The sequence below is a fragment of the Glossina fuscipes genome, unplaced genomic scaffold, assembly GCF_014805625.2.
Source record: "Glossina fuscipes isolate IAEA_lab_2018 unplaced genomic scaffold, Yale_Gfus_2 1, whole genome shotgun sequence".
Lineage (NCBI taxonomy): Eukaryota > Metazoa > Arthropoda > Insecta > Diptera > Glossinidae > Glossina > Glossina fuscipes.
Genome location: NW_023998415.1, coordinates 24548954 through 24561509, shown reverse-complemented (window position 1 = coordinate 24561509; position 12556 = coordinate 24548954). Strand labels below are relative to the sequence as shown.

Genomic DNA, 12556 nt, shown 5'->3' with positions numbered 1-12556 from the left:
ACTGATAAAAAAAAGCCATCTTATATATATGAACTGATATGAATTTGAGTCATATCTTGGTTTTACAAACTCGAACAGCAACGAAGACTGTCCCAACTACATCGACTCACAATATTGTATGTTGGCCAAGTACGAGTAATTCTGAATGACCATTTACAGATTTATGTCATGTTTCTCGATGTAACTAATGAGATTATGAAATTAAAAGCTAATTGTGATATGAAAAAGTTTCAAAGAAATAAAACCTTTCAGTTAAAGAAATTAATAATCTCCGCCTGAATGGCCAAGTAGAGAAAGGTCGCAGGTTCATATCTCAAATGCGGTAGAACCTTTTCAATACAGGCGAAGCGCATGATTTTAGTTATCCGGCAATTTTTAAATCCATACTTTGCAAAACGTTAAAAAAAAAAGAAGAAATTATTTCATTTTTCACATTACTACTAGTACGAGTTTACTAAATGGCGCTTTACTAATTACAATATCCGTCACGTTACGGCTGTTAAATCATGCTCAACAAGTGCAAAGACAAACAAATTACACAAAAGTCCAACGTTCGCTGCTGATTAGAAAAGAAGATTTTATTCGTTTAGCAAATGTTCAGCGAGACACACTAAATATTAAATATTTTCTAGACATATTTATTTATACGCATCTACATACCTCAAGTTGTTATCATCGTTGTTGTATTTAATTTTTTTTTTTTTAAAAAGAAATTATGGCATTTTTTAACAGAGTAAGTGCTGCAGTTAATAATTACGTGAATAAATGAGAATACATCAACATTCATATATGCACGCGTATGCGCGGGCATAATACGTATAATTTAGCGTAAGCTTGGCACGCATCAAATGTAATAAGAAAGTCCAGGCATATAATTAAAGCATTAAATAAAAGCGTGAAAGAAATAAAAAAAAAGAAAAAAAAAAAAAGACAAAACACTTTGCATACACATCTATCTGCACCTATAAATATTACACAGGTATAAATAGGAAATTATTCAGAAAATTAAGTGCAGTCAAAATAAAAAGCAAAAATAAAAGCATAAAAGATATCATTACATTATTTCTTCTTCGTTATTAAGCAATCCGTAAAAATCATAAATATCTCAACTCAATTTCCGCGCAAAGTATTTTAACACTCTCCCTGGAAGTGACAGAAAGTAAGCAAACCCTCGTTAATATCGTTCATTATCGGTTTAAACAAAGCAATTGAAAATCATTGAAAGTAAAAAGTTTCCGTATAAATATTATTTATCTTTAATCATTATTTTTCCTTCCTATGTCATTTCTGATCACTTCTTAAATTGCAGATTTTATTGCAAATCTTAACTCAATTTTTTTTGGAAAAAGCCATGAACTCGTGGAAAGCGAAATTGAGAGAAAGCGCGATCAAGATCGATTACCTCATTTATCATCTCATATGACCTGAAATATGAAATAATTAAGTGAATCAAGTAAACAACGCTCTATTATCCATCTTATTGAGCACTTTCTACTTTTACTACCCATGAACGAGTCAAGCATATGATTACGAAAACTGGATTTGAGTTACTTATCGATTTAATAGATTAAAAAAAAAAAAAAAAACAAGATGTCAGTTAAATTAGTCCGAAAGCTTGGAATGGTTTTTGTTTCCTATAAATTTATTAACTTTACACCATTCGAGCATTGTGTTAATACAATTTCAACATACTTCATAACAGACGGAATCATTGATTAACAATTTCTTAAGTTTAATCCATCCTTTGCATATATTCATGCGGTTTTATACTTGCATTATAAGGGGACTTCAGTTCAAGGTACTCTTCCGTGCTCGCAAATCAAATTTAATCATAAATGCGACAACTTTTATATTTCATGGGCTATTTCAAAAAGAAAGGAAATTATATTTGACCTTAATCCTTCCAATCGACATGCTGCCTTGTAAAATTTGTTATATATATATATAAATGTAAATATATATTTTTTTTTGTTTTATTTATTTATTTTTTTTTTTGTAAAGATTCACATATTTTACACTTGCCCTGATAAATATCTAACAAATCATATGCTATGCAGATGTTATATGATTCCCTATTCCTATTGGTCGTAGAGCAATTTTAATAATGTTAATATAACAGGATATATATACAATATTTAACTATGGATTTTGTTGATAGCCTACACCACTTCTGATATATTAAGTTTATGCGCATGCAAAACTGTCTACCTGTTTGTCCGTTTTTTGCTTTTCTAATGTTCAATCTTTAGACCTATACGCCATTCATGCGCATGCAAGTTTGTCTGTCCGGCTGACTATTTTTTTGTTTTCTAATGGTCAACCTGTAGGCCGCAACTTTTCGAGATATTTTGAAGAAATTTTGTACACAGACATGTTTTGGTCCCAAGGGTTAACGCGAACTTCGAAAATACTTCAATTCGGACTATTTTTTTTTCTATTTCCCGAACAACGCCTTATTTTAAAATGTCGTTATATGATTGTCTGCATAGTGGGGTAAAATTTTTAATGATACGCCCAGGCCCATTATAGGGTTTTACTTGATATTCTTATTTCAAAAGATATGTATTTCAAAACCATTATAAACTTTCCACATACGCGACATATGTATGTATATTATCCTCTTGATTGGCTATTTTTTTTTTTAAGAAGCAAAATGTAGGAAAAATAAGAAACACCTATAAAAACGAAGATAAATTTTACGAGAAAAATTTGCATTCACACACTACATGTACATGGATGTGTGTGCGCTTAGCTAAACAAGCAAGCTAAGCCGTCAAGAATGCAATCAATTTGATATGGTTACGTTTTTGTATAACAAATCATCGATTGCATAAAAAATGAACGATCGGACAAATCGTTATCATATTTGAATTGATCTATGACCGGTTGTCTATAGATTTCGCTTCAAGATACTATCGACCTATTGATTAAATATAGAAGGCGAAAACAAAGTGTTTTATTTTATTGTGAGATGAAAGTTATCTTAATTAAAGAAATATTCACGTTTAAGATTTTATCGCCAACCATGAAAGACATATGAATCAACAGACATGCATATAGAATAATGTAGAACAGTATGCAGAACAATATAAATATAAATATGTACAGAACAATATATAGAACAATATAAATACACAAGCAAATATTTGTGTGTTTATTTAAAAATATAAACAAATTTGTAGGGTTTAGTAAAAAGATCCTACAAGACGTAATAGACGCATTGTATGCCCACTGGGTAATTACGTATGTACCACTTTTTCACTTCAGTTTATTAAAAGATATAAACGCAATTTGAATCGAGAAACCTTCGCCAATTTCCTGATAAAGCCATCCTGGCGTCAATAGAAGCAAAGGGCTCTTTGCAGATACTTTTTGAAGTCAACCTTACACCACTAGGAGAATTCGAAAGGCAATAAAACAACGTAGTAGGACGTGAGATGGTTAGGGCAGAATTTCCCAGCTTAGTTTTCTTTATTTTTTAATGAATCGTTAAAGACATATGCTGTTCTGCAATTGGCGCTTCAGCTTAATTGCGTGCTTTAATCGGTTAAATTGTTGACAATGGAAAGTGAGAGGCATCGTCCGGCCAGATGATGATGATACACAGCTCCCTTCTAATCCCACTGGAATACCCGGCATACGAGGCATTCCGTTACGTGGCGTCAATCTGGGCTTTGGCCACATCCGCTCTATTTATTGTGAACAGCCTTGCATCTCCCGCAATCAATCAAAATCAACTCGCAAATGTCAATTCGATCCATTAAGTTTTTCACCATAAACACGACGCATCTTTTCACAAAACTTCACAAACAAAGCGTTATTGCTTTAGTCGAAATAGACGAATTTTTGCAGGATCTCAGCTCATTTTCAAAAAGCTTTATATTTGAATGAATTCATAATGTTTTTTTCATTTGGCTTATCCACGATTTGATAGGATTAGCATTACCAAAGTCATACGTTACTAAACTCATAAGGCGACAAAGCATTTCCCTTACCCGTTATTTCTATAGTTTTCAGTTCAAAATCGATTTGACCGACAAATTAATTTTTTCAACAATATATGCGAGCAATGACGTAGGCCCTGTCGTTTCCTTTGTTGTAATGAACCATACTTAATTATGTTCTAGTAGCGCATTAACACCTGCAAAGCATATATCCGATAGAAATACAAACCGCGACATGAAACCCTTTTAACGCTGAATAACGTAATAATGTTCCAATATCATATTTTGTTTTTATAATTAAAAACAAAAAAAAAAACTGTTAAAGAGACTTGGTTTACAGATTTTCCTTTATAGGAAAAAAAGTTTCTATTAATTGCAGATGGCATTTGGATGAAGCCAAACGTAAAGCAAAGAAAGAATCAATTGTAAAAAAAAAATTGTTTTTTCATTCATTTTAGCTCGCTGTACGCTCAGTGCATCAACTGACCAGCAGCAATTGCAGATATGTATCCACATCGCATGTTACGCCTGGCGGACCTTCGTTTGGTTTAACGGAGGAACAGAAGCAAATGCAAGAGATGGCACGGAAATTTTCCAGAGAAGAAGTTCTGCCCGTGGCTGCACATCACGATAAAACAGGCGAATATCCATGGGACATTGTGAAGAAAGCTTGGGCTTTGGGTCTCATGAATAATCACATTCCGCAAGAATTCGGTGGCTTAGGTTTAGATGTTTACACTAGTTGTCTAATTGCCGAAGAACTAGCATACGCTTGTACCGGCATTATGACCGCTTTGGAAGCAAGCTCTTTAGGGGTAAGTTAAACAAAATCGATTTGTAACATTTTAAAAGACTATGATTTCTATATATATACATAGCAAACACCAATTATACTATCGGCTAATAAAGAGCAGAAAAAGAAGTACTTGGGTCGCCTCCTGGAGGAGCCTTTAGTAGCCGCGTATTGTGTAACCGAACCAATTGCTGGGTCCGATGTCGCAGGCATTAGAACACGCGCCGAAAAGAAAGGCGACGAATATATTATCAACGGACAGAAAATGTGGATTACGAATGGCGGTGTCGCGAATTGGTATTTTGTTTTGGCTCGCACAAACCCCGATCCGAAGGCTCCGGCTAGTAAGGCCTTCACAGGTTTCATTGTGGAACGCGAGACCCCTGGTCTGACTCCGGGTCGAAAGGAAATCAATATGGGTCAAAGAGCTTCCGATACTCGTGGCATTACGTTCGAAGATGTGAGAGTACCTAAGGAAAATGTCCTAATTGGCGAAGGTGCTGGATTTAAAATTGCGATGGGCACGTTCGATAAAACTCGTCCACCAGTAGCTGCTGGAGCCGTTGGCCTAGCGCAGCGTTGCATGGACGAGGCGTTAAAATATTCATTGGATCGGAAGACTTTTGGCGTTCCAATAGCTTACCATCAAGCTGTACAATTCATGCTGGCCGACATGGCAGTTGGTGTGGAAACATCGCGCTTAGCTTATCGATTAGCTGCTTGGGAAATTGATCAGGGCCGTCGCAACAGTTATTACGCCTCAATTGCCAAATGCCATGCGGCCGATATGGCCAACAAAGTCGCATCCGATGCTGTGCAAATCTTTGGTGGCAACGGTTTCAACAGCGACTATCCAGTAGAAAAATTAATGCGTGACGCGAAAATCTACCAAATCTATGAGGGAACATCACAAATTCAACGCCTTATAATATCGAGAAATATGTTTGAAGCCGCCAAAGCATCATCAAGTTAATTTTCTGTTTTCTATTGTTTTTTTTTTTTTTTTGTTTTTTCTTTCCTATGCACTCTACCACACTTATAAAATTGCAATTACATGCGTTGTAAAAAAATTATACGGTTGATTAAGAAAAAGTCAATAAATGCAAGTTTCGGTTATTTGGATTGTGACGAATCTATTTGTTATGAGAAAGAAAATTTTAGCTTCTTTGCAAATGCACGTATGAGCCCGATGTAAAGCAAAAAGTTTTTTTTTTTTTCCATACTTATAAAAGTAAAATCTTTATGACAGCAATCGCTTTTATACTTTTTAGTTATCCGCTATATGTAGATTTTTTCCAGTTTATTATATATTTATAAAATTTCTCTTACGACATTGATTTAAACATGAAGAAACATGAAATGGAATGCGTGGCGTGGCTCGTAGTCGTGCTTATTCCCAAGCAATTTTTAATATTGGATGATAAAGGGAGGTCGCCCTCACTAGCCAACCTTTTTCGCAATTGATTTTAGATAGTTGAGTACGGTTATGTGCTTCTATTCTGATTGACTGTAAAAAGTGCAACACTATCTCGCTTCAAAACCATATTCTGTAAGCGTTAACAAACAAGCATAAGGCAGTGAAATGATAATAAAATTTCTAAGAAATCTTTAGCTTAGTAGAACTCACAACTCCAATTTTTCCCAATTATAAATATTTCTATCAAATACATGGGGAAATAACTAAACAAAAACATTCGCAGCACACGGAGCTACAAATTTTTAGAGTGACTAATAACGATCAAGTTTCAAACATGTTTAGGCACGTTTGTCAGAGAGCCATGCCTGGTGCTTACCCTTTCATCGGCAAAAATTCTATTAATAGTCTTTTGATATGATGTCACATTTTCCCAAACGTTTTCAAAGGCGAAGCATATGCAATTTTTTTGTTTTTAAATGAACATGCGCTATGGTGTACACATAAATGTTTGTGTATGAAAAAAACTTTGTTACAAAATACGATTTCTTTTTCTTTCATCGTTTCTTTGATAATGAATTACAATTACAAATTGTTTGTGTTATTGTTATGAGGAAATATACAGAAATTCCCGAATATTCTAGAATATATTCTGCAATAAAATAACTCATAGGTAATGTGAAAAACTGCAAAAATATGTCAAATGTCAAATATGTATAGTAAATATACAAATAAGAAGTAGATGAAGATACATAATTCCTATAATATAACTCTTTAATACATAGTAATTTTAATAAAACTTAATAATAAAAAGTTTCTTCATATTTCTTCATAGCGTACTTTCATTGAAATTTGTCGAAGCATTTGGCGAACATAAAATCCTGACTTCTTCAATGTGAAGTGAACATTTGGTTTTTTTTTTAACCATAGCGTATATTCACTTGAAAACGAAATTGTATACGTCGTGTATGTGAGTTTTTCAACTTTAGACAACTTTCGGTTATAATATCAAATTTAATCAAAATCATGAAAGCTTTATACATATTCTATGTGTATGCTAAGGAGTATTTCCTGGCTGTTACAAATGCAATAGATAAGTGGACGATATAGCAGAACTACTGTATAGCATATATTTTCTTTTTTCGAAGAAAGTGAAAAGTATTTAGCTTAAGTATTTCATATAATTTCACTTTTGCCTTCAAAGAGAGTCGAAAGATCTTTATTAATTGTTTAAAGTAAAATATTTATCAAATTCAAAAAATACTACGTCTACAACAAATTGCTGGTTGGAAAAAAAGTTGTAATTTGAAGAACCCAAAAGCCTACCATCGAACTTGTTTGTACTCTTTCTTTCTCTTTCTCTCTCACTCTCTGGAAACCTCTCATCAAAACCTAACTTTAGTGTTGTAGGCGTAATATTCCGCCCACGAAATAATTACTTGTGCGTTTATTTGTTAGTCGCTAATTGCAATTTTTTCAAAAATTTATTTGCGAATTGCAAATCTTCCACATATTCTTCGAAACAAAAAAAAGCAAAATACAGTCACTAACATATAATCCTTTTCTTCGTTAAAACGCGAAAAATACTGGATTAACTTTCAACAGGGACTGTTACAAGATGTTGTCCCTAATTCCACATTGAATATTAATGTCACTGCTGTTTGGAGTGCGTAACGCAATCGACGCCCATCATGCTGTTCCAGTGCTACAATTTGCAAAAATGAACCACAGCATCATAAATAAAAATATAAAAACATGTGACTTATTTTAAACATATTTAGTTCGGCTAGATACTGTATTTACTTTATTTTATTTGAGAATTATAATAAATATTAAGTTGATTGATTGAACAGCAAACTTATGAACGCGGAGAAAAAATGAAAGAATTGTTGCAACAGTGTGTTTGAGTGAACGTGTATACAGCAAGTTATATAATGCATTCTAAATTCAAATTGCATTAGCATCCCGATGCATTTCACTTATTATATAGAATATGTTCACACAGATTAATTTTCTAGTGAAAACTCACGTATATGTATGTTTATGTATGTGTGATGTTCTTGCATGGTTATATTTTTTGCTTTTTTTTTTTTTTTGTTTTTAAATTAATATATTAGATGGAAAAAACACATATGTTTTTTTTTTCGTTTAAATGATGTTTCATGCTCAGGACGAACATTATCATAATAGTGACATATAGTATGCTGAACAATTTCAGTTAACTCGCTAATTCTTCTTGTAATTCAAAAATTAAATATATAGAAAATTGTAATTATTCCAATCTTGATACTGATTAAGCTGCTGCCTCGATGCCATCTTTTTTTGCTATTTTCTCATCGGAAGCACTTTCGTCAATATTGTCGGCATTATCGGTGTCGCCAGCTTGACCGCCCTTGCCGGACGAGCGGCGCCTTTTGCGGTTTCCACGCCATGGCCGCAATGGAAATTTTAATGGCGGCAATTGTTCCATGCCAAGAACTTTATAAATTTGCCGAAAGGCAATGTAACGCAAAAACATTTGTGCCGAAACGGTCAAATCTTCACGCTGCTGCTTGGTAAGATCATGCAATGCATCTGTGGGCTCCTTTTCGCACGGATCCAATATGCCGGGGCCATTGATTAGGAATCCTGAAGCTAACGCCTCCATTATGCGACGCAAGCAATCGCCAGGAGAAATAGGAAAACCGGCCGAAGAAATTACCTTCTCAACCAACAATTCCATAGACCATTGTGGCAGAGCCTGCCACGATTGAATACGTTGGCAAAGATCACGTAATATTCGTATAACCATTACGCACGATTGCAAACCAGTCGCTCGGGCCTGGAACCACTTAGCATGACGTAACTCAGCCAAAGCCTAAAAAAAAAAAAATGTCAAATTAAACATAAAAAATTGATAATGTGTCAAAAATCGATTTACCCTGAGGCATGGTTGACGCGGCAAAAGTGCGGCATCTCCAGCAGCTTTATTTATTGCAGTTATATCGTCTGCAGCTTTCACATTTTCGGGAGCTTCACGCAGCAAGGGAGATGTCAGTGATATTTTAACTGATACGGAATCATCGCGCACCATTACAGCGGATTCCTTAATTTCTATTTCGACCTTATAATTTACAGGGCTGTCGCCTACAATTAAATTGCATAACAAAAATTTACTAACACAACATTCATAGCTCAGTCGCTGATTGGATCAGTAAAACAAAATCCATTGTAATCTTAGACAAACGTTGTACAATTTATATAGTGGATGAAAAGTGACAATCGACAAGTCGCTAAAATTTATCACTTTGTCCACTAAAAGTCATTTACGAGACTTGAATTGATTTAAGTTAACTTGAATTTTGTTTTTATTTTTTGGTCTTTGGTAAAAAGAGTTGCAAAATTCCATATACAAGCCACAGACTACAAGTTTATTTTAAATCTACTGCTTTTAATCTTATCCTATTTGGCGGACGGACATCTTTAAACAATGACATATACACGTATGAACGTTAGGCCAATTTAAAGAAAATCTTCTTCGAAAAGATTAAAAAACGGCGGTAATAGCAAACATCATTCCGATCGTGTTATAGCGATGGCGAGGGAAAATTAATTTCCCAAATTAAAGATTGTCTCCAGAACATTTTGCAACTCTATTTACTTTATATACACATTATTCTATGAAAAACTTTGACCGAAATTGTATTCATTCAGCTTCACATCATGTTAAAAAAAATTCGCTTTTTCCTTTTTTTTAACACGAAACACCTGGGTGTTTATACAAAAAAAAAAAAAAAAATGCAACAATTTTTATGCAGCCGGTGCCAACACTATCATACTTGCCACCACCCGAAAAGGGAGTTCACCCATTTTGCCATATGATTGCACTACCGTTTTCTTAATTTACTCATAGCTCGAATGATAACAAATCCTAATTAATTAGTATATATTTCATCGGACTTATGTTCAAGATCAACACTTCATCCCTAGTCGATTTGGTCAATTATTCTCAATATTGTCTTATATTCTCAAAGATACAAGAATTGAAATATTTGCGGAAGATACATTTCTAGCTGCTCAATTACATGGAGTCGAATTTTAAAAATTGTGACGAAAACAATAAATAAATAATAATAATAACTTTGAAATAATCTCTGAATTTTACTATGTTAGTCATATTTATGTGAAATTCGGCGAACAATCTTTGATTATCCAAAGACCGTATTGCGTTAATTTATCCTAAATATCGATATATGTGAGTGAGCCATCTCACATATTTGAGGCATATCGATGCCTGGATTGATCTATTACCTCCCAGAAACTCCCCAAAAAAAAATCTCAAGTAGCACACAGCTATTGAATTGAGCCCCTATAAACTATAAAGTGGAATCAAATAAGTTTCCCTCAAACGACAAATATTTTTTATAGCTATTTACCTGTCCTCCCGCAATTATATCGCATGAAGGGTAATTAAATCGTTACATGTACATATAAGAAAGTTAGTAACTTTATGGGCCAAAAGTAAATAGAAGGATTCAATCATTTGCTGTAGATCTTACAAGCTCCAAGTCAATGATTTTTGCTTATGCCAAAAACACAAGATTTTCCTAAAAATAAATATAGTTACAATAAGCGGTTGACCGCGCGAAGCATTAAATTTGAAATTTTTCCGATATTATATCTTTTTCCCCTTCCATGATCTCACTACTCTTCTAAGCAATACGCTATAATCCACCGTTTTTCTGTCCAAAATTGCTAATCGTATTCGCCATCGCCTTCCCGCAACAACCCGCAATATATCTACTTATATGATATATGTTTTTGACCTAAGAAAAACTACATATTAGTCTATTTTGATATATTCGCGGTCATGGGAATTGAGATAATGGGTTAATATTCGAAATAATTCGACACATACCTCTTAAACATTCAGCTTTCAATGAAGAATTTAATATTATCAATAAGGTAAACAAAATTGTATTGGACTTAAACCGAGTCAGTTCATAGCAATCGTTTGATTATTTTCGTAACGTTTACTAGTTAAAAATATATATATATATATATATAAATATATATACATTTATATATATATACACTTATATGTATATATATATACATATATACACTTATATATATATATATATGTATACATATACACTCAACATACCAAAAGAGCGCAATATAAGGAAAACAACATTATTGAAAAGACGAAACTTAGCTGATATAAAACTTACGTCTGTCGAGGATAGAAGAGAAAAATTCTTTAAAGCAAAGTCATTGATTTAATAAATGATCTGGCATGGCTTTAACAAAGAAACTAGCAGACAGACAGACAAATAAAACTAATCCCACTAATCACACGAACCCAGAATTAAATATACATATTTGTGGCAAAGCTTGAAATTCCGCAAAATTAATATGGCCTGTCTTTCCATATAAGACGACAAGCAGAAATGCTTCCTTTCACGTATATTTTCGTTTGCATTCATACTCATTCAATTAAATTAAAACGCTGAAGTTTGACTTGCGATTGAAAGTAAAGGTGTTATTCGCTCACAATAAATGTCTCCAAAAGATGCAAACCTACAATCTATAATGGATCAATTAATCAAGTCAGTCTACGGATGGCCCCAATCATCTACCAACTAATGACAACGAATAAAATTTTGATGTATTAGATTAAGGCTGGGGCCTGTCGGTAAATTCGACTGTTTTTCGACTTTGCTCAACTGATTGAATTCTCGGTTTTAATTTTGGTAAAAAAAAAAAAAAGAAAAGAAAAACAAAGCCAAATTTTTATCCATTTACTGTTTATCGATTCAATTACCTTTCTAGTGGTATAATCTATCACCTGATCGGCAATTTGCAAAAAGCTATAATAATCATATCGCAGGAAGATGGTTGCAAAAAACGCGCTTTTCAAATTCACGTGAAATGCAGACTGGGCGACATTTTCAAATTGATATAAATATGAGCAATTATGCAAATTTTCGAAACGAAAACTAAGTGGCACCTGCTGCCTCAAAATGTCCTTTTGTTTTTTTTTTCGCGTTGCAAGAGGTCTTCTTTCGTAACGGCTATAAGTTTATTTAAAATATGCTCTTGTCGGGCAAATCTTTACGACGAATCATGAACATTTAAACTGATAATGGGCTTAACAATGGCTACTTGTTGCTAGTTGTTGGAACGTCAAATGTGATTTGGACAATAGCCAATAAGATCGCTTCCTCATAGAGAGATTAATCGAAACTGTTTGCTAATAAAAGACGTTATTGATTGACTTGATTATCATTGGTTTCCCCTTATCTAAACTTATACCCGTTGCGAAAAAAAAGAGAAAAATATCCAGTTTTATAATCAAGCGATAATAATAATAGTAATAATAATAATAATAATAATAATAATAATAATAATAATAATAATAAT

The 12556-nt window shown here is 33.4% G+C and overlaps 2 protein-coding genes across 2 annotated transcripts in view; one reads left to right on the top strand and one right to left on the bottom strand.

The window, feature by feature from the left end:
• Positions 1-555: 555 nt before the first annotated feature.
• LOC119631849 (probable medium-chain specific acyl-CoA dehydrogenase, mitochondrial) lies at positions 556-5869 on the top strand. Its single transcript, XM_038024380.1, has 3 exons — positions 556-733; positions 4403-4759; positions 4823-5869. The coding sequence occupies exons 1-3, from the start codon at positions 716-718 to the stop codon at positions 5708-5710; spliced, it is 1263 nt and encodes a 420-aa protein (XP_037880308.1). The 5' UTR covers positions 556-715; the 3' UTR covers positions 5711-5869.
• A 2412-nt stretch (positions 5870-8281) lies between these two features.
• Positions 8282-12556, bottom strand: part of LOC119631502 (zinc finger RNA-binding protein) — an 8800-nt gene continuing 4525 nt past the window's right edge. Inside the window, exons 6-7 of the mRNA XM_038023769.1 lie at positions 9072-9277; positions 8282-9008 (exon numbers count right to left, since the gene is read on the bottom strand). Coding sequence (XP_037879697.1) covers positions 8445-9008; positions 9072-9277 — 770 coding nt within the window. The 3' untranslated portion in view covers positions 8282-8444. The remainder of the gene's footprint in view (positions 9009-9071; positions 9278-12556) is intronic.